This window comes from Heloderma suspectum, chromosome 6, assembly GCF_057233095.1.
Source record: "Heloderma suspectum isolate Gila_16-S chromosome 6, 16-S_ref, whole genome shotgun sequence".
Classification (NCBI taxonomy): domain Eukaryota; kingdom Metazoa; phylum Chordata; class Lepidosauria; order Squamata; family Helodermatidae; genus Heloderma; species Heloderma suspectum.
Genome location: NC_139463.1, coordinates 13,051,415 through 13,078,501, shown reverse-complemented (window position 1 = coordinate 13,078,501; position 27,087 = coordinate 13,051,415). Strand labels below are relative to the sequence as shown.

Sequence of the window (27,087 nt, the reverse complement as noted above, 5' to 3'; positions counted from 1 at the left end):
ATCTTACCTGATATTTGTTCTTATCACCCAAGAAGTCCCCCTCTTTTAGCCAGGTAACCGTCGGCTTAGGATTCCCAAAAGCCATACATGTCAGGGTAATGCTGCTGCCTTCTTTCGCCTCTACGTATTGGGGGGGAGTTTCTGTGAAGGTGGGGGGAGCTGCCAAGGAGATTGAAAAGGAGAAATGAGAAGGAGGATGCATTATGGTACCATGCTGTATGGTCAAAGGACACAACCGTGAATAAAGTTGGGATCTTCTTGAGCTTGAGCATTGCTGGGCTACATATTCTTTCCACCTGAAAAATGGTTCCATTCACTTTAAGCAGGGGAAACCAAAAGGCCAAGTAATGCAAGAAGCAGACTATGCCATTTCTAGGTAAAGCTCATGTGTATACAAGTAAACACAGTGATCACTTGCAGTAACACCATCTTCCTAGCTTTGCTATGCTATTTCATACAACTGTAGTTAAGACAAAACCTTGGACTTGATTGAGTCCTACACACATGGAATTAAACTTGCAATACATCCTAGTTCAGCAATTGCACAACTGAGCCTCCCTATGAAGTTATTTTGTTGAAGAATGATTATGTCATTGCCATGAAGGTGGCAAGGGGGAAAAGGAAGAGCAAATCTTCTTCTCAAAGTATATTTTTGGGATAATTTGTCTAGGGATCCAAAGAAAACTTTTTCTTTACCAAAAGAAGAAGAAGAGTTTCCCTACCCCCATTCACCCCACAATTACAGTGTAACTGTCAAAACACACAGAGGCACTGCAGTGAAGATACTAATCTGCCTTTTGATTAAACAAGCTCTTGCAAAATTACAAAATAGGCCCAATCATAAATAGCTGTTAAGTCCATTTTTCCAGGAAGATATTTCAGCGATTTCAATTGACTCTGAAAAGAGCTGATTTTGGGTGGCTGACCTCACAGAGCAGGATTTATTTTCTTAAAAGAAAAAAAATTAACCAGGCTAATGTGCTCAGGGACGGGGAGGAGGGTGGAGATTCCTAATTTAATTCTTTGGAATATGATTGTGCTCATGTTGCACTGTTGGACCTAGAGGATTAAGTTTTTAATAGGGTTATTGAACACCCAGAGAAAAGCGGTTAACATCATATGCAAAGGGAAGTTGGATTTCTTGGGACAAGGGCAGCCTCCCCGACCTGATGCCCTCCAGATGTTTTGGATTTCAATGGTCAGGAATGCTGGGCGTTACAGTCCTAAACTTCCAGAGGATACCCAGTTGGGAAAGGCTGGACAAGAGGTTTCTCATGATGCAAGGCTATGGGTAAAGGTTGCTGCATACATGTATGACTTGCAGTTTCCAATGTGAAGGAGAGATGCTGCCATATTCCCCCATAGCTCTGGGGTGTTAGTCTGGGTTCTCAGTGTGTGGAAGCATTTTCTCAATAGAAGTAGGACCCACTGAATTGTGGGAGGTCGTGGGCCCATTCTTGGGATAGCATCTGACATAGTGTCTTGCCATGCCAGAGCAGGCTTGCAAGGTGGGAATCTAAACTAGAACCCTGCCTCACATACTGAAAAGCAGGCTTCCCCAACCTGGTGCTCTCCAGATGTTTTGGACTTCAATTTCCATCAGCCCCACCCAGCACAGCCAATGGTCAGGAATGCCAGAAGTTGTAGTCCAAAACATCTCGAGGGCACCATGTTGGGGAAGGCTGCTCTAAAGCCTCTGAAATGGTGAGTGGCAGGAAAGACACTGCCACCGTGTGATGTCCAAGGCCTTTAGGTATGTGTGGAACAAGGACTAACCATGCTAGGTTTCTCTGAGGATGCTCAAAGTAGACAGAAGACTCCATTCCAGTTTTGAAACCCACTCAGGTTTGCAAAACAAAATAGGTCCAGAACTTTACATAGCAGAACCAAGTAGATCTACCCACCCTTAATACGAATGCTGCATATCCAGTAATGCAACATCACACGACACAATGTTACATAGATGTTCCAGCAACGTTATGCTGGAATAAAAGGCAGGGGCATTACCTTTAGGGATGGGCAAATGAGGAATGTTTGAGATTGCTAAGATTCTCCGAACACCGTCTCACCACTCGTCTTGTGCCTGATTCCTGCTCATGGTTCCGAAGAGAAAATTGCACAAATCTAGCAGTCATTGAACATGAAATTTGCACAGATTTCCCCAACTTGCACAACTTTCCTCCATAGTCTCAAGAGGGGCTGATTCAATCAACAGGGAAATGTGTGCAAATTAGGAAAATTGTGCAAAATGAACTGGGAAATTTGCACAAGTAGAATACAAGCAAGCACGTGTCCAGGGATTTGCAAACATTTTCGGCAGACACGTGCTTGTGATCGCATTTGGCGCTTCAAACTGGACATGTGCACATGTTTTGCAAGCAAAAATGAAATTCTCATACATCCCTAATTACCATGTAATTTTTCACGGATGCAGGGTGTTGCCATACCTGAGACTTTGAGCTTCTCCCATGCTGTTTCTGTTATAGTCTACTAGCTATTAATGCAGGAAGAAAAAAGGCAGGGGAACAGCATTTGTTATGCCAATGTGCATTCTTGCAATTGTAGGTTTTCCATTACTGAACTTCATGTATGAAAATGCCCTTAGTGGGAAAAAGGAAAGGAGGAGGAGGGAAGCCCTCCATATAGACTCCAGGCAACCATTACAAAACTCATTAATTCTTAAATACTATGCTGCAGAATTCCATCTTCCCTAGCTCTGGGGCAACTGAACCAGACACAAGTTAGTTTATTTCTTGTGATTCATTAAGTTTCCACAATGCAGCTAGACTGTGGGGTTTCACTTTCGCCAGCCTACAATGCCCCACTGTTTGAGCTGCCAGCTACCCAGCCCAAGAAGTGTTAAACAAAATGAAATTCCAGTCACCCTGAACATGGTTTAAGCATTTCGTTCTCTTAACACATACACACAGAGGCAGAAAACTGTAAAGCGAAAACCTCGAGGTCACAGCTTATGCATGAAAAAGTTTGCTCTCATACCCACTCTGAATATTGTTAAACCCTGTGAATCAAAAATGCCCCACTGCCCTATAAGTGTGCTGTTCCTATTTAGGCTGAGCTGGAAGTTCTCTCAGCTGGGGCAGGGGATGAAATAGTCTTACACCTTTTTGCTACCTCCTCTTTTGTGGTGGCAGTGCTCTTCTCAGTGGCTAATAGCTGCCCCAAAGAACCCCCCTTGCAACAACACAGTGTTGGGGGGGGGGAGAATGGGAGTAGCACTGTTGTTGCCATTATTGGTAACTATTCCTTTGTATTTTGTACCCATTCAGGTCCCTACACCAAAAAGGTCACCAAAATAAACCATTCTCATTCTAGCACCCACAAATGGAATGCTGAAAAAGGGGGCACAGTGGCTCCTTCCTAATTCCTATAGGCTGGTTTTACACTGAGCTTCTGGTCTCTTTTTCAGGCCATATTTATAAGGATATAAAAGCATCTGCCTTATACCAATGGCTCACATATCCCAGTTCTAGTTTCACAGTGTTTCAGAGATGGTCTTCCCCTGCTATCTGAGATCCTTTTAACTCGAGATGCCGGGAAGTGAACCTTATACATACCAGGATGTTCTCTACCATGGAAAGATAGCATCTCCCCACAAATATATGGGCTTTTGCTAGCTCCTGGAATAAGAGAGCATGGCAAACTGACTGCATGGCCCCATGGGTGCACTCCCAGTAAAAGCTGGTGATAGGGAGACATTCAGAATTGGAAGAGTTGCCAACTCAGTCCTTGCTGGTGGAGCAGGAGATGTTTTGCAGGTCTATACTTACTTATTTCACACATTTATATAATGCTAACCAATGAAATTATCGAAGCAGTGAACATAGTGACAACATCAACATGATGGAGCTCCTTCTCCCCTCTGTACCTGCCCAGATAGTAAGATCTAGCAGGGATGCCCTCTTGACTGTGCCATGTTTATCTGGGATTCAACATGCAGCGACCCAGGAGAAGGCATTCCCAGTACAGGCACCCAGACTGTCGAACTCCCCACCACCTCATGAATGGATGGTGCTGGGTCTTAAAAGTATTTGTTCACCCAGGTTTTTGATTGAATGTGTGTTGCTGCATCTTGTCAAGTTATCTATGTTTCTGTTCTCTATTTTACTGTTTTATCGGATTATTTCATTGTGTTTTATTGGTTTTGTACCCAGCTTTGAGATTATTTTATAATAAAATTGGGTAATACATTGTATAAATAAATGAAACAAAAGTGCAAATGATGCTCCATGTTTTCCTGCTGGGGTTCGTGAAACTCACACTTTGATAGCCTCCTAGCTCAGTGCCATTCAATAGCACTGACCTGCACTTTATAGTACTGTAACACTTGTAAAAATATAGATCTCACCCCACTCCTGGCATATGGGAGAAGAGATTTCAGCCACCATCCCGTCGACACACTCTATGATAAGCAGCCAGGCTATGCCAGTGAGCCACTCATTTAACAGTGGAAACACTCCAGTTCCTCAGGCATGTATTTATGTCCCATTCCAAAAATTCTAAATCTTGATGGGCAGATGCAATCCTGGCTGGTCTGTCCTCAAAGCATTTCAGGATTTTGAAGATGATGCTCTCCAGTTCAGAATTCCTCTCTTCAGTTAGCCAGGATACAACTACAATGCCCCTTTGTCCCAAGTTCTTTCCACCTGCCTTTCCAAGGCAGCCTTTCCCAACCTGGTGCTCTCCAGATGTGTTGGACTACAATGTCTATCATTCCTGACATCCAACAACATCTGGAGGGCAACATATTCCCCACATACTACAAGTTAAACCTCTGAGCGCACAGCAGAGGCATCTGGTTGTAGACAGCTGTTCTAAGCGACAGAACAGCTGTCTGTAATCAGTGAAGATGGGCAGGATGGGGGTTCAGCAAAAAATCAGGCCTGATTTAGAATAGTAAACTGTAAGAATTCCAAAAACTAGCTTTCGGGCAGAACCACAGTGACCTACTTAGTGTGGAAGTAGCATCTGCATTAAATCTGGCACCCGCAGTAGATTAAAATGATTTAGGCTACAATCCTATACATACTTACCTGGGAGTAAGTCCCATGGAATTCTACAGGAGTTACTTTTGAGTAGGCAAGCAGAGGATTACACTGCAAGGGACAACTATCCAATGTTAGTCTTACATTGAGTAGACCTACTGAAACAAATGGGACTTCAGTTCTGGGTAACTTAAGTTCCTTTCATTTCTAAGGGTCTAATCTATGTAAGACTAACATTGGATACTACCCTGAGTGGCTGAAATGAAAAACCAGAGGTATTCTTTGTGCTAGCAGTGATTCACAGGGAGATCTTCCACAAGTCCCAGAGGCCTAAGATTTTCCCAGAAGTGTCTCTGGGAGTTCTTATGCTAAAATATTTCTGTTCTGTTCAGAAATTGACTGGTGCATAGATAGACATCTTAATTTATTATGCTCCGCCCCATTACAAAATCGCTATAACTTATTCACCCAGGAGGACCCTCCTAATAGTCCAAATGGTCATGGAGCTGGTCATGTAGCAACCCAAACTGTCACCCCCTCCCAGCTCATACCCCAGCAAAAGGAAATATTAAGCAAGTTGCAGAGGACTGCACGTTGGTGCCCTCTACACTGGCAGCAGTCTTTAAGGCTCTCAATCAACTTATAGAACAAACTGCATTAATTCCAGAAATGAAATCTAGGCTCAAGCAAATCTCAAATAGTAGAATAGTAGAATAGTAGGGTTAGAAGGGGCCTACAAGGCCATCATGTCCAACCCCTTGCTCAATGCAGGAATCCAAGTCAGAGCATCCCTGACAGATGGCTGTCCAGCCTCGTCTTGAATGCCTCCAGTGTGGGAGAGCCCACCACCTCCCTAGGTCATTGGTTCCATTGTCGTATTGCTCTAACAGTTAGGATGTTTTTCCTGATGTATTTATTTATTTATTAAATTTATTAATCACCCATCTGGCTGGTCACCCAGCCACTCTGGGCGATGTACAACTTTTAATAAAACAGTATAAAACAATAAAATTCTACAATAAAAACATTTTCTAAAATACCGTAACCCACCCCAAATGCCTGCCTGAACAACCACGTTTTTAATGCATGGCGGAAGCTCATTAAAGAGGGGGCATGGCGGAGTTCCCTAGGGAGGGAGTTCCACAGAGTGGGGGCCACCACAGAAAAGGCCCTCTCCCTCATCCCCACCAGTCTAGCTGTCCTGGCTGATGGGACAGAGAGAAGGCCACCTGAGGCTGATCTTGTTAAGCGGCCTGTCTGGTGCTGCTGGAGGTGCTCCTTAAGATAGGCTGGGCCGGAACCATATAGGGTTTTAAAGGTCAAAACCAACACCTTGAATTTGGCCCAGAAAACAACTGGTAACCAGTGCAACTCCTTCAGCACTGGAGTGATGTGATCTTACCGGTGGTTGCCTTTAATCAGGCGAGCCGCCGCATTCTATACCAGCTGCAGCTTCTGAACCGTCTTCAAGGGTAACCCCACGTAGAGCGCATTACAGTAGTCTAAACAAGAGGAGACCAGGGCATGTACTACCGATGGGAGCAGATGGTCGGGAAGGAAGGGGTGCAGCCGCCGTATCAGATGGAGTTGATACAGCGCTGTCCAGCTCACAGCTGACACCTGAGCCTCCATGGACAGCTGGGAGTCCAAAATGACCCCCAGGCTGCAGACCTGGTCTTTCAAGGGTAGCCGTACCCCATTCAACACCAGGTCAACATCCCCCAGCCTCCTCTTGTCTCCCACCAAAAGTACCTCGGTCTTGTCAGGGTTCAGCTTCAGCTTATTCCTCCCCATCCAGCCACTCACCGTCTCCAGACATTTGGACAGGAATTCTACAGCCAACCTTGGTGAAGATTTGAACGAGAGGTAGAGCTGCGTGTCATCCGCATGCTGATGACACTGCACCCCAAACCTCCTGACGATAGTGCCCAGCGGCTTCACATAGATGTTACATAGCATCGGGGAGAGGATGGAACCCTGTGGTACCCCACGAGTGGCCACAGGTCCGAAACCTCTTCTTCCAGTTCTACCCTCTGGTACCTGCCGGAGAGGAAGGACCAGAACCACCACAATACGGTGTCTCCAATGCCCAACCCCTCCAGGCAGCCCAGGAGGATACCGTGGTCAACGGTATCAAAAAGCCGCTGAGAGGTCAAAGAGAACAAGGAAGGAGCATTCACCCCTATCCAGGGCCCTCCTCATATCATCCACTGAGGTGACCAAGGCCGTGTCTGTCCCATGCCCAAGCCTGAAGCCCAAATGAAATGGGTCTAGATAATCGGTTTCTTCCAACTGTGCCTTCAACTGCATCGCCACCACCCGCTCAATCACCTTGCCCAGAAATGGAGGATTTGAGACTAGGTGAAAGTTGTTCAGAACTTGGGGATCCAAGGAGGGCTTCTTTAAGAGCAGTCTTATCACTGCCTCCTTGAGGGCTGATGGCATCACTCCCTCCTCAAGGGAGGCGTTCACCACTGCCCTGATCCCCTCACCCAGTCTCTCTCTGCAGCCCATAATGAGCCAAGATGGGCAAGGATCAAGTAAGCAGGTGGTCGGCCTTACAGATGAAAGCACCTTGTCCACTTCATCAGAAGGAAGAAACTGGAACCAATCCCACAAAAATGGTTTGCCACAGGCCGCCTCTTGCTCACTAACTATCCACAACGTGCGGAGTAACACTCCTTATCCGATCAATTTTATCTGCAAAGTGCCTTGCAAAGGCCTCACAGGAGGCCTTAGAATGCTCCAGTGGTTCCGGAGCCACGGGACAGACCAGGCTCCGGACCACTTGGAACAGCCTCCTGGGACAGCACTCTGCAGATGCGATAGAGGCAGCATAATATTCCTTTTTTGCTGCCTTCACCGCCACGTGATAGGCTGAAGATACAGCTCTAGACCGTGTCTGATCGTCTTTGGAGCGAGACTTCCGCCACCACCACTCTAGCCATCTCACCTCCTGTTTCAGAGCTCGTAACTGCAGACTGAACCATGGTGCAGTCCGAGCCCTGTTCAGGGGGAGAGTGCGTTTCGGAGCCACCCGATATAATGCCCCAGTGATTGCGGCATTCCAGCCACCCACCAGGGTCTCAACCGAGTCGCTGGTGGCGTGCTCCAGAGAATCCCCAAGAGCGTTCAGGAATCCATTCGGATCCATAAGACGCCTGGGGTGGACCATTTTAATGGGTCTTCCGCCTCTGCGGAGGGGTTGTGGAACCGAGAAGTCTAACATCTGAGAAGTCTGAGAAGACAGTGATCTGACCATGACAAGGGGGTGGTGGATATACCCCCGAGTTCCAGATCACTCCCCGCTTCTCCAGAAACAAACACAAGGTCTATTGCATGACCAGCTACATGGGTGGGCCCAGTTAGAATATGGTGCAGCTCCCAGGAAGCCATAGTCTCCATGAAGTCCTGAGGTGCTCCTGTGAGGATGGCCTCCAAATGTACATTGAAGTCCCCCAACACCAATAAATTAGGGGACTGTACATGCACATCAGAGACCACCTCAAACACCTCAGCCAGGGAGTCAATCATACAGCAGGGTGGACGGTACACGAGCAGAATCCCTAGACTGCCCTTCGGGCCCAACCTCCAGTACATGCACTCAGCAACCGTGGTCTCCCGGAGGGGGGGTCTGGTGAAGACCAAGGACTCTCAGTAGATAACAGCCACTCCCCCTCCCCGATCCCCAGCCCTCGGCTGCTGTGCATACGAAAATCCAGCTGGACACATGGCCCCAAGAGTTGGAGCAGCAGCCTCAGCCAGCCAGGTCTCCGTAATACATGCCAAGCCTGCACCCTCATCCAGGATCATGGCATGGATGAGGGCGATTTTCTGGGTAACAGACCTGGCATTGCAGAGCAGCAAACAAAGGCCAGAAGATGGGGTCATGCCTCCCCCAGCCATCCTTTGGCTCTGGACAGGCCCGGAGCAGGGGACAGATACTACACATCTCTCCCTTGTTCCCCTTACCTGGCATGGCCTGCCCCTAGTGCTCCACCAGCACCTGCCACCCAGCCTCGGTATGTGCTGGCCCCCAACACTCCCCCCACTGCCTCCATCAGGTGGACACATGCCCCCTCACTCCTGCCTATCAGGCAGGCTACCCACCCCTAAAAACACAACAGAATCCCCCAGAAATTAAACAACAACAACAACAACAACTAAAAAATCCCCTTAAAAATAATGCAGAAGTCCACGGGGAAGGCCTGGTGGTGGTGGCGGTGGCGGCAGCAGCAGCAGGCCCCGGCGGCAGCAGGCCCAGCTGTTCCCTGGTGGTGGTGGCTTCTCCTGCAGGCCCTGGCTCTCCCAGGCCACCTCAGCCAGCCAGCTTATGTAACCCCTCCAGGGAGGGGCAGGTGGAAGCAGCACAGCTGGCTCGGTACATGGTGGCCTGGTCCTGCAGGGACTGGCGGTCTGCCAGGCAGAAGTCCGCAGAGAAGGCCTGGTGTTGGTGGTGGTGGTGGCGGCAGCGGTGGCAGCAGCAGCAGGCCCAGCAGCAGCAGGCACGCCTCTTCCCTGGTGGTGGTGGCTTCTCCTGCAGGCCCTGGCCCTGATGTTCAGCCGGTATCTGGCTTCCTGTCACTTGAGCCCATTATTCCGTGTCCTGCACTCTGGGATGATCAAGAAGAGATCCTGGCCTTCCTCTCCGTGACAGCCTTTGAAGTACTTGAAGAGCGCTATCCTATCTCCCCTCAGTCTTCTCTTCTCAAGGCTAAACATGCCCAGTTCTTTCAGGCTGTCCTCGTCAGGCTTTGTTTCCAGCCCCCTGATCATCTTTGTTGCCCTCCTCTGAACGCTCTCCAGTTTGTCTGCATCCTTCTTAAAATGTGGTGCCCAGAACTGGACATGGTACTCCAGATGAGGCCTAACCAGTGCTGAGTAGAGGGGAACTAGTACTTCCCAGGATTTGGAAGCTATGCTTCTATTAATGCAGCCTATTTCTATTAATCATGTGGAACTACTTACTTACGAGCATAAATGAATAGGAACATTTAAGCATCCTATTGAGGCCGCTAAACCTTTGAAGAAGTTCCCCAATTGGGGGAGAGACAAGAGGAAAAAGGGACCCCTAAAAGGGGCCTGTCATTTTCACATAGTAGTCCCCGTGCCACTCCCTTTTCACCTCTAGAATTAGTTGTGATGAAATATTCCACATTGTCCCAAAGAATGTTCAGAGGCTCAGCTCATCAGAGCAAAAATAATAATAAATAAAAAATAAAAATAAGAAGAGCCTCTGATGTCCTTGAGAGCCGAGCCTAAAAGCAAAACCCATCCCACAGCTTCAGACAGGCAGCGCTCCTGAGCTTTACAACTGCTTAAAGATTGTGCAGCTGCAACAAGCTGCAGCATCTGCCTCAGTGAGCATGCCTAATACTTCAAGAAATGCGCATTAAAGGACGCTCAGATGAGCGCAAAGCCCTTATTAAAAGTTAACGAGGCCAAGTTCCTCTGTCTCCTGAAGGTCTGTTCCTCCCATCTCCCAGGCAGCTTCTTAAGCTAGACACAGAGTGGAGCCATTTAACAAGGCCTGTTATCTCTTCGCTGCTCACACTTTGCCCCTTTTTAGCATCACTGATCTCCCTCATCAAACACCAGTACAACTTGTTCAGAAGTCACCCCGACCAGTCTCAAGAGTTAAACCTGTCTGTTCACCTGGTGTTGAATGGGGTGCAGCTGCCCCTGAAGGACCAGGTCCACAGCCTAGGGGTCGTTTTTGGCTCCTAGCTGCCCATGGAGGCTCAGGTGTCAGCCGTGAGCCGGGCAGCGCTGTACCAACTCTGTCTGATACAGAGGCTGCGCCCCTACCTCCTTAACCATCTGTTCCCATCAGTAGTTCATGTACTGGTCTCCTCTCACCTAGACTACTGTAATGCAGTCTGTGTGAGGTTACCCTTGAAGATGGTTCGGAAGTTGCAGCTGGCACAGAATGCAGCAGACCACCTGATTAAAGGCAGCCATCGGCGAGACCACATCACTCCAGTGCTGAAGGAGTTGAACTCATTAACAGTTGTTTTCCGGGCCCAATTCAAGGTGTTGGTATTGACCTTTAAAACCCTATATGTCCCAGCCCAGTCTATCTTAAGGAGTGCCTCCAGCAACACCAGGGATGCCTCTCAACGAGGACAGCTAGGCTGGTGAGGACTAGAGAGAGGGTCTTTTCTGTGGTGGCCCCCACTCTGTGGAATTCCCACCCTAGTGACCTCCATCATGCCCCCTCTTTGATGAGCTTCTGCTAGGCTTTGAAAACCTGGCTGTTCAGGCAGGCGTTTGGGATGGGTTAGGGGTTTTTTTTTTTAGAGCAATGTTGTTTTGTTTATTTGATTATGTAAATTTGTTGTATTTTGTGTTGTTGAAAAATGCATCTGATTTGAGTTGGCAGGTAAGATGCAAGGGGTCGACATCCAGACACACCTGTAAGTCCTTGCCTGATCAATAGCTCATTTTACTAGAGGACCACTTTAGAAGACCTGTCAGTGGCAAAGCACCAGCTCTTTAAACTTCACCCACAGAACTGGCCTGCCAGAAAATGAGGCAGTGTCTCATTTGGTTGCTCATCTGCTTGCTCACCCCCACTGCAAGTTGATCCTTCTTTACTACATCCTCATCATTCCACAATTAAGCCTCATCTCTTTCTCCTGCTGGCATCCTGTGAGTTCCTTCTCCTGTATGCGATCTCAGCATGTACAGCACAACTTTGGTCTCACACTGAACCCAACTGCAAAATCACATATACCCATGTGGAGATGGCAATATTGAAATACTGCCTCATCTATCTCTATTTTGTTTGTTTTACAGAGATTTGCAGAAAGAGTTAATTACTCCACTATTATCTCTTGCAAAGCATGCCTCTGATTTTTATGTGTCCTTTCTCCTCACAGATAAAGACAGTCTGCCAATAGTAAAGTCCTCAACATTTTTATCATCTGCTATTAAGATAAGGTCATCTATGGTGCTTAGAGTACCTTAATTAGTTATAATGTTTAACTTGGTAATTTCATCTATTTACTTGTATACTTATATTCTGCATATATTTATTGCAATGGTGGGTGGCTGATGCACATATATTTCTATCTGTCTATTCAGTTATATGGCTTCCCTGCCTTTCAAGTCCAACTTTAGGCAAGGGGATTAACAAAATGCCAAGCTGTCTCCCCCTAACACTGGATCCAGGAGAACCAGAGACTCGCAGCTCCTTATCACTGCTGTGCAGTTTCCCAAACTAACATGAAATGCCTTTTCATCCAATCAGTGTCTCACCTTCACATGGTTTGCGGAACTCTTCTTCTCCTTTCCACACCCCCAATCCTTGGCCTGCTACTGACAGGCTGTTGTTACCTGCCCACACCTCACTGTCATTACTACTTCAAACTCTGAGACTTCCTGCTCACCACCAACTTCCACTAGGACCCCTTGCCTTCTTAGAACATCAAGCCATCTGCCCTTTAACTTCCAGCTCCTCTTTGGGAAGGAGCTCTGGGAAGATGGAGACTTCTCCATGTGTCGCTGGAGCAAAAAAAAAAAAACACAACCCAAACCCCAAAAACCTTTACCCACAGTTGTCAATTTTGACCCAGACCTTGGGCCTCATCAGCAGAGATCTCGAATCAAAAATGTCTGTGTTTGAGGTCCACTAGCTTCTGAACGTGTTGTCCATAGAATCAAGGAGATAATCCTTTCATGGAAGAGGAGTACAGCAAAATATTGCCAGATCCTGAACCCAGGCCAGGCTCTCCTGGCAGGAATACTGAATCAACACACCATGTACTCAGGGTGTTTACTCTTCTGTAGATTTTCATTAGAGGCCCAATAACAATGTCCCCACCCCCTTGCTCGCTCAAGCAACTTTATTCTATGCAACATCAAGTTGCAGCATGTCAGCAGTCAGCAGCCAGGCCTTTGGCTGTCATCGGAATAACTTGTCTGCTGCCAATGAGCTGTCCATGGTTCTGCAGATCTTGATTTGAGGACTAATCATCACTCTGAACCTACCTTCTAAACTGCTGCCCACTTAATCTGGAGTCATAGTCCCTGCCACTTGGATGAAGACCATCCAAGGCTCAGGCTGATACCAAGGGTCTGCACATGACAGCAGCCACCTAGGGTTGCCTGCTAGGTTGAATGTCTCATAGAAAAATGCCAAGGAACAAAAGTGTAGTTGACAAAAATGTGTACATAGAAGGCAAGTCGCTACACAGAAAGACATTCTGAAGGATTGTACTCATGAATACATCTGTGGTCACTTGAGCAGAAGAAAAAGGAATTTGGTAGCTGGGTTCCAGAAAAATTACATCCTCCCATGATTTACTCTATAAATGTCAATTTGATTCAGTGTTTAGGTAGCCATGCAGCGTTACTGAACAGACATTTCACCTGGAGGGGGTGTGTTTCAACCCCGAGCACAGAAATCCATGCTGTGTTTACAACTCATTTTTACTGTTTCTGTCTTCCACCATCTTCCCAGAAAATCCTAGACAGTTTTAGCTGGCTCCTTTAAACACCCACTCCTTCTTCTTGTGCCACCCTACCTTATTCCACTATTCTCCACTAACTAGCCACCTTGTAAAGATTGAAATTTAGAATATTCCTGCACCCTTGTGAGTGTTGGTTACTACAACTGCTGTCAGAGAGTGGGGGGACCCCAGATGGAGCCTTCGGCTATGTTCTCAACAGATGGTTCCCAGAGATATAACCAGGTGGTGGGGGAGAGAGATCATGGAAGCCCCTAGCAATGGAATGCAAGGGAGGCCTTGTGCTTGTGAAATAGCCAGGTAGAATGGGGAAGAGTGTACTTATGTTGTCTCCTTATGCAAGTACATTCTTCAGAGGTCAGGCAAGGCTGAGAACACTGAGGAACTGATACAAGCTGGCTGCATGGTTGGGCCCATTTCAAGAAAGAGACAACACCAGATGCTTTAAAGAAAAGGGAGAATCCCATAATGCACTGCTGAAACCCCATGGCAATGAATGCATTACATGCCAGAGCATGGTGCATGGTGGTATTCTAATGGATAATCGTTTTTAGCTGTTTTGAATTATGCATGTCTTTATTTTGTCTTTGAGAAAGACACCTAAGAAATCTAGATGATGATGAAGATGATGATGAGTGTTTGGCAAAAGGGGTTGGCCGTCCAGAGCTGGCCTGGACAAGGGAGCCACCAAACTTACCATTGACAGTAAGGTGCACCCAGCTGCCATTGTGGAACGTGTCGTACTGCTGATCCAGCATGAGCACCTTGCACTCGTACCAACCCTGGTCCTCAGAGCGAACCTGCTCGATGTGCAGAGATGCCTTGTCATGAAGGCTGGCACGGCCTGGAAAAGAGTAGCAAGGTGAGGTGCAGCAGAGATTAAAAGGGAGCAGGCATTTACCCTGTGGTGCTTGCCAACTGCACCCAATGTAATGTGGGCAGCTCTGGCTGTTCAGACCGATTCTGATCCAAGACTCTGCCAGCTGGTGAGGATGTAGTGAGCAGGAAAACCATTACACTGGAATGAGTTGAATGCTTACCTTTTCCTCAACAGAAATCTGCAATTTGGCTAGCACGAGAACTTCAAATTGGCAGTTCAAGTACACACACAGCAGACTTGTGCGTCCCATATCAGACTGCACCACTGTTCCCATCTTGTCCCTATTTTTACCCTTTGGGGTAGCTTGTTAGAATTTTGCTAGTGCGAGTTGCCAGAGCTGTCATTCTTCAGGCTTCAATTCCATCCTCAAAGTCTCTAGAGCGAGGGCGGGGCACCACCTGTGCCCCTCCAGGTGCTGGCCTACAGCTCCCATGAACCCCAAGCAGTGTGGCCAATGCTCAGGAATGATGGGAGTTGAAATCCAACAAGGTCAACAGGTTCCCCGCCACCTCCTCTACAAGTTGATTCTCTGAGTGGGTAGCGGATACACCTTGTCTCTGGTGGATGCAGGTACATAGAGAGCTGCTCTATGCAGTGTCAGCCCATTCCTCCATATAGCTCAATTTTGCTTGCATTGACGGGCAGCAGCTCTCAAGACTTTCAGACAGGATTCTTTCCCTGCTCTACCTGGAGATGTCGGGAACTGAACCTGGGACCTTCTGCATGCAAGGCGTGTGCTCTACCACTGAGCTATGGAACAGAGATGCTTTTTGAATCATGGATATCATTTTGTAAGACAATTGTGTTTTATCAAGCCTCACTTTAACCAAAAGGACACCCACCCTCAGCTTTCAAATCTATGGATGGGTGGCCTATTGCAGAGTAAATGGATATAGCAGGGGTCCCCAAGATGACACCTCTAAGGGTGCCCACAAAGTTCTCCACCCCCTGCCCCTTAAATAAACCCTTGGAAAATGTTAGGGCAGTCTACTTTCTCTTCTTTTCTAGCCTCGCTATTTCTATCCTCTCACCACTTTAGCTCACTGCCCCAGCGATAGCCTCTAGCCTCGCTCTTTCTCTGCCCCTTTGCTTTCCTGTTCCCCCCTCCCAACCTGTAGCCTCACTATTTCTCTCCCACACCTCTTCACCTTGCTGTTTCTCTCCTTCCCAGCCTCTAGCCTTGCTCTTTCTCTCCCCTCTATCCCTTTGCCTTGCTATCCATTTGCCTTGCTATTTCCTCCTCCCTCCCAACTGACAGCCTCACTATTTCTCTCCCCACCTCTTCACCTTGCTGTTTTTCTCCTTCCCAGCCTCTAACCTTGCTCTTTCTCTCCCCTCTATCCCCTTGCCTTGCTATTTACTCCTCCCTCCCAACAGACAACCTCACTATTTCTCTCCCCACCTCTTCACCTTGCTGTTTGTCCCCTTATCAGCCTCAAGCCTTACTCTTTCTCTCCCCTCTATCCCTTTGCCTTGCTATTTACTCCTCCCTCCCAACAGACAGCCTCACTATTTCTCTCCCCACCTCTTCACCTTACTGTTTCTCCCCTTACCAGCCTCAAGCCTTGCTCTTTCTCTCCCCTCTATCCCTTTGCCTTGCTATTTCCTCCTCTCCATCCCCAGCCTCTAGCCTCACCATTATTCTCTCCGCACACCTCTTTAGCTCACTTTTGACTAGCTAGGCCCCCACAACAGCCATGGTGTGAATAGCCACATCCACCATGGAAGCCATTTTGTGCTGGTTCCCACAGCAGTTTCTAAAATTCCCAAATGTGTCCACAGGTTCAAAAAGGTTGGGGACCCCTGGGATATAGCTGCTGGAGTAGTGCCTTCAGCACTAGTCTTGGGGGGAGGGGTGTTGGGCATGGATGCTGGGCATGAGAATTTGAGTGCTACATGCATTTTCATCTTTAAAACATTGGGGGGGCATGAATGACTAAGGGCCAGATTAGACATAATGGGATCATCATTCCCATCTCTTTGCCTTTTGTGTATAACATAGTTGATGCTGTTGTGATAAACCAAAAACCTTTAGGAAAAAAGAAAGAACCTGTGCTGAAACCCCTGCCAATAGTCAGCCCTATCAGTGAAAAATGGTTGGAGAACTTCTCCTCCCCTAGGATTGTCCCCCCAGTTTCTCTGCCCACAAATAGGCTAGATAATTTTGTGCACAGCTCTACTTTAAGCTAAACCATGCTGTCATTTTAGGCCTGGCTCCTACTGCCTTCGGCCTGCCCTTCAGCCCCCCCACCACCACTGGAATGTGGCCCCCAAGAACTTCTCCCAAATGGGACTCAGCCCTCTGGCTGAAAAAGATTCTCCACCCCTGTTCTAAGCATGATTAGAGAAAGGAAGAAGAAACAAACTCACCCAATTCTCTCCATACCACTCATAATTTTATATGATTCTATCGTTTCCCTCCTTAGCTATATTTTAGAGAAATCATACACACACACACCCTTCTAAAAAAAGAGTCGTTAAGGGGTCTAGTGCAAAGATAATAGGACTGGCCTCCTCTGCCCCCTTTGTAATTTGAGCAATGTGCTGGAGAAGCGGAGTGGGGGGAACCGGGGGAGAAAATGTTGACTTCATGGTGCCACTTGTAGGCTGTTCACCAGAGGCAGTGAGCCTATGTACACCAGTTGCTGGGGAACATGGGTGGGAGGGTGCTGTTGTGCTCATGCCGTTCATGGGTTCCTGGTCAATAGCTGGTTGGCCACTGTGTGAACAGAATGCTGGACTCGATGGACCCTTGGTCTGATCCAGCACAGCTCTTCTGATGTTCTGATGTTGTGGTGAAACAGGGAGGTGGGCTAGATGAACTCTCGGTATGATCCAGCAGTGGGCTCTTCTTATGGTCGAAGGTCAGAGAGAAAGAAAGCCCAGTCAGCACCCCACCTTGGATTCTGCTAATGTTGGGAAGGCCAGGGCCGCACTGCACTAGCACTGCGTCCTTGGCCACGTCCTCTCTCCGAACCTGCCACTCAAGCATGGGGAATGCTGCGGTGCTTCAAGAGCTGACCTAAAGGGCTAATTAGCATTCCTGGATGGGGGTCAGGGATGGTCCCGACAGCTTGTGGCTGCAGCAGAGAGTCAGCCGAGCACACGGAAGGGCAGATGCCTGCAGCAGGGCCAAGAGGTGGCCAGTAAACACAGTAAACAGCCCTCAGCTTTAGGGATATCAGCATACTAAGCTTCTGAACTCTGCCTGCCCACCCTCCCTCACTGACAGGACCTAGCAGGGTCAGAGGCCAATGGTGCGGCCCAGGGCAGTGACAGGCCAAATCCAAAAACAGCAACCAAGAGTTAGGGAGCATAGTCTGAAACAGGCTGATGGTCAGCTTCCAAGAGATAAGGCTTAGGAATCTCTATGGCTACTCAAGTGATGCGTTTCTCAGACTAGGAAGCCAAGGCTAGGACGGAGTCTTATATTGGGCCAGCGGGGCTTCTCTTGCCCCCACCCTAAGTCAACTGATTCCTCTGGGCTGGCCCAGCAAACACAGGGGGCTCTGAGTGTTCATCAGGCGGGCAGGCCTTCAGATCCATTCAAAGACGGCCATGGACTTGAGCCCTCTGGACCACGCAGGAGCTCGGAACAAGGATGTGGCAGGATGCTCCCATTCCCTTGCTATATCCTTTCTCATTCCCTCCTCCCCGGCTCTTCTGGAACGCATCCGTCCAGAGAGGTTTAGCGCACAGGCATGAGCAAGCGGTAGCCGCTTCTCCTTCCAAGGATCTTGCTAAGGGTTTTCATGCACCGTCCCCAAAAGCATCACTCGGAGCTTTACGCTGCTATGGGGAGGCAAAAGCAACAAGCACAACAGCAGCGGCTACCTTCCATTTCGCTGCCTCGGCTTCTCTTGGCCTAGACAGCCCAGCTGGCTTCTCATTGCCGCCGCTTAATTAAAACCAACCAAGTGGAAAGAATGGAACTGGGGGGGGGGAGAAGAGGGGGAAAGAGATGGAGAGAGTGAGCAAGTGAGCTTCCTGAAAAAAAGAACGAGCAAGGAGGAAATGGAGCTTGGCCTGGTCTATGTAGTAACCAGCCAGCCCAAATTGGGCAGCGTAAAGACAGATGTAACATTTGATCTGTGGCAGAGGTCCCTTCAAAGCATCGTCACTTGATTGATACATTCTGTGTTACAGCAAGTTCTCTAGCAGGGAGGGCGGGGAGTTTCCTGAGCAAATTCTGGGATTTGCAGTTCTGAGAAGGAATGAGGGGAGAGATAGGGGTAGACAGAGATCTCCAGCAAAGAGTTATAATCCCCACCCCCAGCCCAGGATTCTTTGAGGGAAGCCCTGACAGTTAAATGGTTATAAGATTTTAGCAGTGGAGGCCGGTGGCTCCGATGTCAGTTGGGCAATGAATCTGCTCCGGGTTTCAGTCAGAACCAGCCAGAATTCTAAAGGAGCTATCCAAGGCACAGAACCCATTTTGGGGTAGGTTTCAGCACCTTGGATAGCTCATTTAGAGTTCTGGCTGGTTCTGATTTGCTTTTGTTTTTTTGTTTTTTATCTTTTTCTTAAACTTTTTTTCTATTATTATTATTATTAGTAGTAGTAGTATTATGTGCTTATTATTATTATTACTATTTCTTGTTGGCTAAACCTTTAATGTTTATTAATACGCGTTCACTGAATTGTAACATATGCCCAATGGAAATGAATTGTTTGCTCCTATTCCTTTGCTGTTTGGGTATTTGGTTTGTTCTTATTGAAGTTTAATATAATCCTTTTTTGCTTTTTTGCTTTTCCTTCTTTTGCTATCCTCCCTTTTTTCTTTTCCTTAGAATATTGTAATGTTGGAAACTGAAGATTCTGATTATGTTGTTGGTAGTGTTTATTTCATTTATAAAAATAAAATAAAAATAGATTTTTTTAAAAAGAGAGAGTTCTAGCTGGTTCTGACTGAAACCCAGAGGATTCACTACCCCATTCACATCGGAGCCACCAGCCTCCACTGGATTTTAGCATACATGATCAATTCCTCCACAGATTTTTTTTTTCCTAAGAAAAGCAAAAAACTCACCGGCATATTCTGGGTCCACATGGGGAGGGTAGAACCCAAACTTGATGAAGATGGGGATAGGCACTCCAAACTTGAACCACTCTACCACATAAGGAGGGGGCTGGCCCGTCAGCGGATGGATTACGTCGCATCCCAAGATCACACTCTCCCCAGCACGAGCTGTCACAAACTCGGGTTCCTCCCTTAAGCCGTGGGCACCTGTAAACCAAAGGGGGAGGAAAGATCAGGAACAGATCAAGAAAGATGAAGAACAGTCCCCACCCCCATAACACACACCCCAGGAGAGTCCAAACCTTCAGGCAGCTGTGTTGAACTTTATCAACAAACCAGTTCTACCAGTCTTACCTCCGCCAGGAGTAGGTCTTTTCTAAAGCTCATGGATCTTAATTGCCCATTCAAGATCAACCCACTCCCAAACATGTTTTGTATTATGTTATTTTTTATTGTATTTTAATGTGTTGTATTGTTTTAATCTATTTTAAATTGTTTTTGTAAGCTACCGTGAGAGCCATGGTTTGGTGGAAAGGTAGGATATAAATCAAATAAATAAATACTTTCATTGCAATCTGGAACAATTTATTGTTGCTGGAGAAATTCATTTCCCCCCAGCTACTGTGAGAATTGAAGCCAAGCACAGACAGAACAAGGAATTCGAGGGGGGGGCATTGGCAGATGACATCAGTGTCCCTGCTAATAAACACATGCTGGGGCTATGTCCCTATGAGCCCTGGTTCCATTACATTACTGTTCCAATCACCAAAACACTAAAAGCTGAGGAGCTGGGAAATGAACTGAGTGAACAAATCTAGCAAAGGGTACTGCTAGCTAGGCTTGGCATAGAACGTGGTTCAGTAACTCTTGTTCTCAGCATGGGACAAGACTTCATTTGATTTAGGATTGAATGACCCAGCAATCTTGGCTCCACCTGCCATCTAGCTCTTGAAGTTGTCCAAGTCATAGGTCAAAGGCAGTGGAGGCTGGTGGCTCCAATGTCCGATGCAAAGCAAAGCACCTTGGGTAGCTCCCTTAAGAGTTCTGACTGAAACCTGGAGCAGATTCACCACCCCAATGTCATCAGAGCCACCAGCCTCCACTGGTCAAAGGGCTCTTTCATGCCTTCTTCCTGAGCAGAAACAGTAACAGGTTTTGGTGGAGCCCCCTCGTTATCGTCATCCTCAGCACCACTCGTTCTCCTGCAAGCATCAAATCAAAAGCCAATGGGATCTCTAAGACAGAAATCAGTCCAAGCTCTGTTGCTGTTCATATGGTAGGCAGGGCAGGGGGCTCAAGGAGCCCTTTGCCAAGGTCTTGGCTCACAGGGAGAAAGTGGAAGAGCTGTGTAATGGGGAGGGAGAGGCTCTTAGGAATGTGGAATATTGTCTGCGGAAAACCTTGTGGATGAGATCGAGCCCCCAAGGCACTGACTGACTGCCCCTATTATTTTAAGTGGGAGGGAGTCTCGAACTAGGACTCCAGCCCCTTGCCTCCTTTCCACCAGCCGCACTACGTCCATCAGTAAGCACAAGTCTGGTAAACTGAGCCTTATGCCTAGGCTGCAGTACCAGCCCTGTGCTGTATTGTACTGGACTGGCTAAGCAGTCCTGTCAGCTGACCCCCAAGGGCCAATCCCTGTTTCCCAAGTTCTATAAAGCCCTAGCCTCAGATCATGATCCGCAGTCTGAGTGACTTGCCTCCTCGAAGGAGACCTTGCCTCTGCGAGCGCCTACACCCTTCCCCCAAACTGCTGCTTCTTGGAACCAGACCTGCCTGCCTGCCTTGAGTTACTGCTTTGGGTTACACTGACTCTCATCCTTCATACTTTTGGTTAACCATGTTGGGGACTTGACCTCTTGCCCGTCATTGGAAATCTACCTGTTCCTGTCCTGGATTACAATAATTGCCTTTGGCCCCTTGGACCAACAACCCTTGGACCAACAAGGAGTCCCCAGGTGGACTCCAAATCTTAGCCATCCTGACCCATGACAGGGATAGGAAGACAGTGTCTCACGTAACAGAGCACCCTATACCATAGGGAGAGTACCAAGAGGTCTCTCCTCTTCACAAGTTCTGTGTTGCAAAGCCAGTGTTGATGATGGCTGAGTGCTTAGTTAAAACATAGGAAACAAACTTCCCTATACCAAGTTGGAGCATTGGTCCATCTAACCCAGTATTGTCTTGACTGACTCATAGCAGCTCTCCAGGGTCTCAGAAAGGGGATTTTCCCAGCCCTACCTGGAGATGCTGTGTATTGAACCTGGGACCTTTAGCATGCAAGGCATGTGCTCACTGACTTCCAACCCTTCTCTAAGATCTCATTTGGGGTAAAGGGAGAGGATTCCCTCTAGTGGGTTCTTTCTAGTTGCAGACATCTTGGGAATACCATTATACTCCTTATCAAGGTCAACATCAACATGCACTCAGAATGCTCTGGGTGTCCTGCATCATCTCAAATACTCCTTTTGCTTTTGGCTGACTACTGAAGAGGGCCAGGCTCCCAGGATGAAAGTGTGGGTCAAGCAAAGAGCACAGGAAAGGGGTGAGCAACCTTTTGGAATAAAAACACTGGACATCTTTTCAGAGGAAAAAGAGGCAGGAAAGAAGCAGGAAAGAGAGAGACAGAGAAGAGTGGAATGGAGAAACACCTGTGCATTCATAGGAAATGTGCCTGTTTGTGCAAAAGGTGAGTTTCTAAGGTAGCAAGAAAGGATGTTGCTCTGGGCCACCCCTTCAAGGCACATGAGCCAGGATCCTCTAACAGCTCCCTGCCCAAAGGGGATTTACCCCCAGCCTACAAAAGGCAGAGTCAGGCATTTGCCAAATCAGCCTCTCAGCATTGCGCCAAGGTGACCTTCCCACAGGGGCTCCCCACCCCCACAACACACGTCTCTCAGCCTCTCATTCTGGAGAAGGGGAAAGAAGGAGGAGTGAACCGGCACGAATCATATGGCATTTTATTTTTTTATTTCTCTCCCCCCCCTTTTTTTTATTGTTGTTAAGCCTCTCTGCATCACCTAATAATACCTGCAGGGAATGTCTCTCCTCCTTGTAGCAGGGGAAGCATCCATTCATAAACCAATTTGCCCTTCCAGCCAATCACTGGCACAGCACTCCAAAAACTCCCTGGAATGGGGCCTTTGATGGGGAAACCGCTGACGCAGCCAGGGCTGCAGTACAAGTGGTGACAGCATTGTTAAAATAGCAACGCGATAAATTACAGCTACTGCTACACCCACTGAGAGAGAGAACCCAATATCCATTACACACACACACATATACACACACTCCTCTCCAGCGTGAGCATCTTACTATAGTCTGGAATCCCACCTCCATCCAACACATAAGCCAAGAGCCCTAGTCAAATGCATGCACCCATTTACACACCCAACTCGAAGTCCAGGGCACCCGGAGGATGCGTAAATGCACAGAGACATCGAAAGGATCAGAAGGTCTGGATGGTAGTTTCAAGGTGCTTTACTAAAGGGATCTATTGTCCTTCCCCAGAGTCACTGGCCTCCAGTCTCTCTCCCACACACACAGAGAGACATAGGGGTCCGTTCTGAAGTGCAGGCACTCATCAGGACAGTCCCCACAGCCACGCCCCCAGGGAGAGTCCAAAGGTCAGGCAGCTGTATTGATCCAGATCTGTATGTGTATTATATATCTGTATGTACGTACATATCAGAGGGGGGCGGGGGGAGAGAGAGAGAGAGAGAGAGAGAGAGAGAGAGAGATCAGAACAATATCTTGCTGTTGGGAAAATCCACCTCCACTCAGCTCCTGTGGGGATTGCAGCTAAGCTCAGAGGGAACAGGGAAGCCTGAATGGGGTGTGTGGGCAGTGTTGGCAAATGACGTCACCATCTCTGCTAATCAAAATGTCCCGGTGCTTTGAGCCTGTGTGCCCTGGCTCTACTATGACACTGCACACGCACACACGCACACACAAGCTCCACTACAACACGGTGTGCACACACAAACACATGCATACACACTAAAGCTGTCCTGGGTTCAAGTCCCACACTAACCCCACCTCCAGGGAAGAGAGGCCATGCCTTTGTCTGCCAGCTTAGATACCATTTAAAGGGGGGTTAGATGAATGTATGGAAGAGACGGGCTGACAGAGAGCTCTTGGCTCTACCAATCCAAAGGCATTGTGCAGCTATGCCATCTTGCCAGATTTAACAGCGCGTGTGTGCATGTGCGTTAAGAAAAAAAAGACAGAAGAAGCGGCGTGGAAACATGGGAGGATTGCAAATGGAAGGTGTCATTTGGAACTGCCCCCTCTATAAAATTCTGTGTGTGATAGCACAATAAAAGTCTCATCTGGAAGCACCCCGGGTTCATAAGCAGTTACTTCTGAATAACAGTTGTGGCGTGGGGTGGAGGCAAAGGTGGAGGGAAGGCCTATCGCATTCATGCCCTGCTGGTGTGTTTCCCAGAGCCATCTGATTGCCCACCATGGGAAGCAGCATGCTGGTCTCCAAGGATTCCTGCACTGAGCAGGGGGTTGGACCTGAAGGTCTTATAGGCCCCCTATTCTATGATTCTATGACTTTAGGTCGGATCCAACAGGGCTCTCCTTATGTGTATGGAACAGTGCAAGCTACCTTGCACATTGGTCCATCTTGCTCAGTATTGCAGCCTTCCCCAACCTGGGGCCCTCCAGATGTTTTGAACAACGCCCAGCATTCCTGACCCAAGCTCTCTAGAAGTTAAATCTCCAACTTCCTCATCTCTAATGTATATGAACAATCCTATCTTTAGCCCAAAGAACAAGCAAACAAATAAAACCCCTCACACCTCTCTTTTGGCTTACAGGAACACAAGCTATTTTGGCTTTGTGACCCAATCTTGATCTGCTCCTCTGTTCCCAAAGTGGGCAACCAGATGCCCCTACGGGAAGCCCAGGAGCAGAATATGAGCACAAAGGCACCTGCTCACGTGTGTTTCCCAACAACTGGTATTCAGAGGAATACCACACTGTATAGAGAGGCATACCACCTCCAATACTGATGGTAATACCTTTTAATCTATGTATATATTTATTTATTACATCTCTATACAACCCAATAGCCAAAGCTCTCTGGGTGGTTCACAACAATTAAGACCATAACATACAAGACAATATAAAGATTTTAAAGTTTAAAATTACTGTATCAAAAATAAAATAATAATCAAATCAAACTGAGGAGCAGTGCAAAGATTTAAAATACAACACAATATTTATAACAGAAACTGACAAACTAAAATGCCTGGGAAAATAAGAAGGGTTTCACCTGGCACTGAAAAGAGCACAATCTAGGTGCCAGGCGAGACTCTCTGAGAAGCTCACTCCACAACATGGGTGCCACAGCAGAAAAGGCTCTATTCTTAGTAGCCACCCACCTCACTTCTTTTGGCAGGAGCTCCCAGAGAAGGACTGCTGAAGGTGTTCTTAGGGTCCAGGCAGGTGTATATAGTAGGCATTGATAGACCTATTCTCAGTGATTTTGTCTGATCCCCTTTTTAAAGTTGGTGGCCATCACCAAACAAATATAGCATATAGCAGATTGAGTAGAAGCTTCAGCAATGCATAATTGGGAGTGGGGACATGGGGGAGGATGCCTCGGGCAATTGTCCTTAATAGTATTGATTTATTTAGCAAATGTATGGATTGTCCTTCCAGTCAATGAATACTTTTATTAAAGCTGATAAAAAGTGTATCAAACTACAGCAAAAAGACAGAAGTAAAAAATAGAACCGCCAATTCAATAAGAGCAGAGATTGACGTTAACCATTAAAAGCTCGGCAGAACCATATCTTCACCAGTTATCTGAAGGAGCCTCCCAGGGGAAGAAGTTCCATAACCACGATGCCACTACAGAGAAGGCCCCATCTCGAGTATCCACCAACCTCACCTGTCTGGGTGATGGGACATGGAGCAGTGCCTCAGATGATGAACCAAAATTACTGGCAGGCTTATAGGGGAGAAGGTGGTCTCTCAGATATCTTGGTCCCAAGTTGCTTAGGGCTTTGTAGGCAAAAACAAACAAACTCCAGCATCTTGAATTGGGCTCAGAAACAAACTCAAAGCCAGTGATGCTGATTCAAGACTGGGGTTGTATGTTCTGCAAAGTCCATACTAATAGCAGTAACTTCCGAGCATTTTTCAAGGGAAGCCCCATATAAAGCGAGTTACTACAGTCACTATGACTGGATTTGCCTCCTCTGGGCAGGGGTACAGCTGATAAAACAGATAAAGCTGGATGCCCTGAGTAGGTGTGAAGCCCAAGGGAAGCAGATTGTAATGCAGCACTCCAGCACTCACTATCTGTTCAGGGTCTCCTCAGGCAAGGCACAAGTCACATCAGGACCTTGGATAGCACACTGCAGGACTGACTAGCTGAAGCATTCTCCCATAAAGAGCTGTTGTCCCAGCAAAGGACTACTATCAAGTGAGGCCTTAAGGCTGGCACATCCTGGTCTTTCAGAGTTCTGACTGCAGTTCTTAAAGGGCCAGTGTCTGTTTCTGCAGTCTCATGCTCCTACATGGCTGAGGGATAGGAGAAACTGCAGGGAAGTCATCCTCAGAGTGAGATGATTGGTGAACTACATCCTCAGACTTGGATGGTATAGTGCTGAGATCTCCCCCTGAAGTGGGGTGACTTGTGACCCAGTTCTCCTTGGAGTTCTCCTTGGGGTAATGAGGAGCCTCAGAACCCAAGGACATATCACTGGGCAAAAGCACTCATGACAACTGTTGCCACCTGACCCTCCAGGAGTAGCACAGGATCCAAGAGCATCCCCCAGCTGCATATCTGATCTTCCAGAGGGGCTGCAACCCCCTCCTGAGCAGGCCGTACTTTCAATCCTGGGTTCCTCAGTCTACTGACCAATAAGAACTTTGTCTTGTCTGGATTGCACCTCAATTTATTCATTCATATCCAGTCTCTCACTGTGCCCAGGAAACCATTCAGGACTTAAAAGCCTACTTAGCATCAGTTGAAAAGAAGAGTTAGAGCTGGTGTCATCAGCATAATCATGAGACCCAAAACCCTGGATGGCCTCCCCCAGTGACTTCACACAGATGTTTAAAAGCATGGAGGACAAAATAGAGCCCCGAGGGACTCCCTAGTTGAGTAAACAAGACACCAAGCAGCAGTCCCCTAGCACTCACCCGGATACAACCAGAACCACCAGAAAATGATTCCCCCAAGACCCATACCTACCAAGTGCCTCAGAAGGATACCACAGTTAATGCTATTGAATGCCACACCGAGGTCCAGCAGAACTAACTGGGATGTACTCCCCTCATCTAGTTCACAATGTACATTATTCACCAAAGTCCTAAAATCTGTTCTAAGTCCAGACTGAAAAGGCTCCAGCAAATCAGCTTCATCCAAGGAAGTCTTAGAACACATAGGACCTTCAACAAGGTGTTGCAGTGTGAGGTGTTCCTGTTCAGGATTCCAGCCAGCTTTCCTGCCAGCTGTCCCACCATTTCCCAGAATACTCCATTCAATTACATTCCCCTCTCCCCACCCCCATCCATCGATTCCCCCCTGCCCCCAAACAGCCAGTCAGCATTCCATGGCCACAGAGAAATGTGATGGATGGATGGATGGATGGATGGATAGAGCTGTTTCTCCTTAAAGACATTTTTATCCTTCTGCAAATCTTGGTGTTCCCCACAAGCCTGCTGATAACTTCTGATTGTGCATGGATA

General features: G+C 47.6%; 1 protein-coding gene across 1 annotated transcript in view; it reads right to left on the bottom strand.

Moving 5' to 3' along the window:
* Positions 1–27,087, bottom strand: part of IGSF9B (immunoglobulin superfamily member 9B) — a 137,049-nt gene that overhangs the window by 85,937 nt on the left and 24,025 nt on the right. The window contains exons 4-6 of the mRNA XM_084807237.1: positions 19,384–19,581; positions 14,172–14,318; positions 8–159 (exon numbers count right to left, since the gene is read on the bottom strand). Coding sequence (XP_084663363.1) covers positions 8–159; positions 14,172–14,318; positions 19,384–19,581 — 497 coding nt within the window. The remainder of the gene's footprint in view (positions 1–7; positions 160–14,171; positions 14,319–19,383; positions 19,582–27,087) is intronic.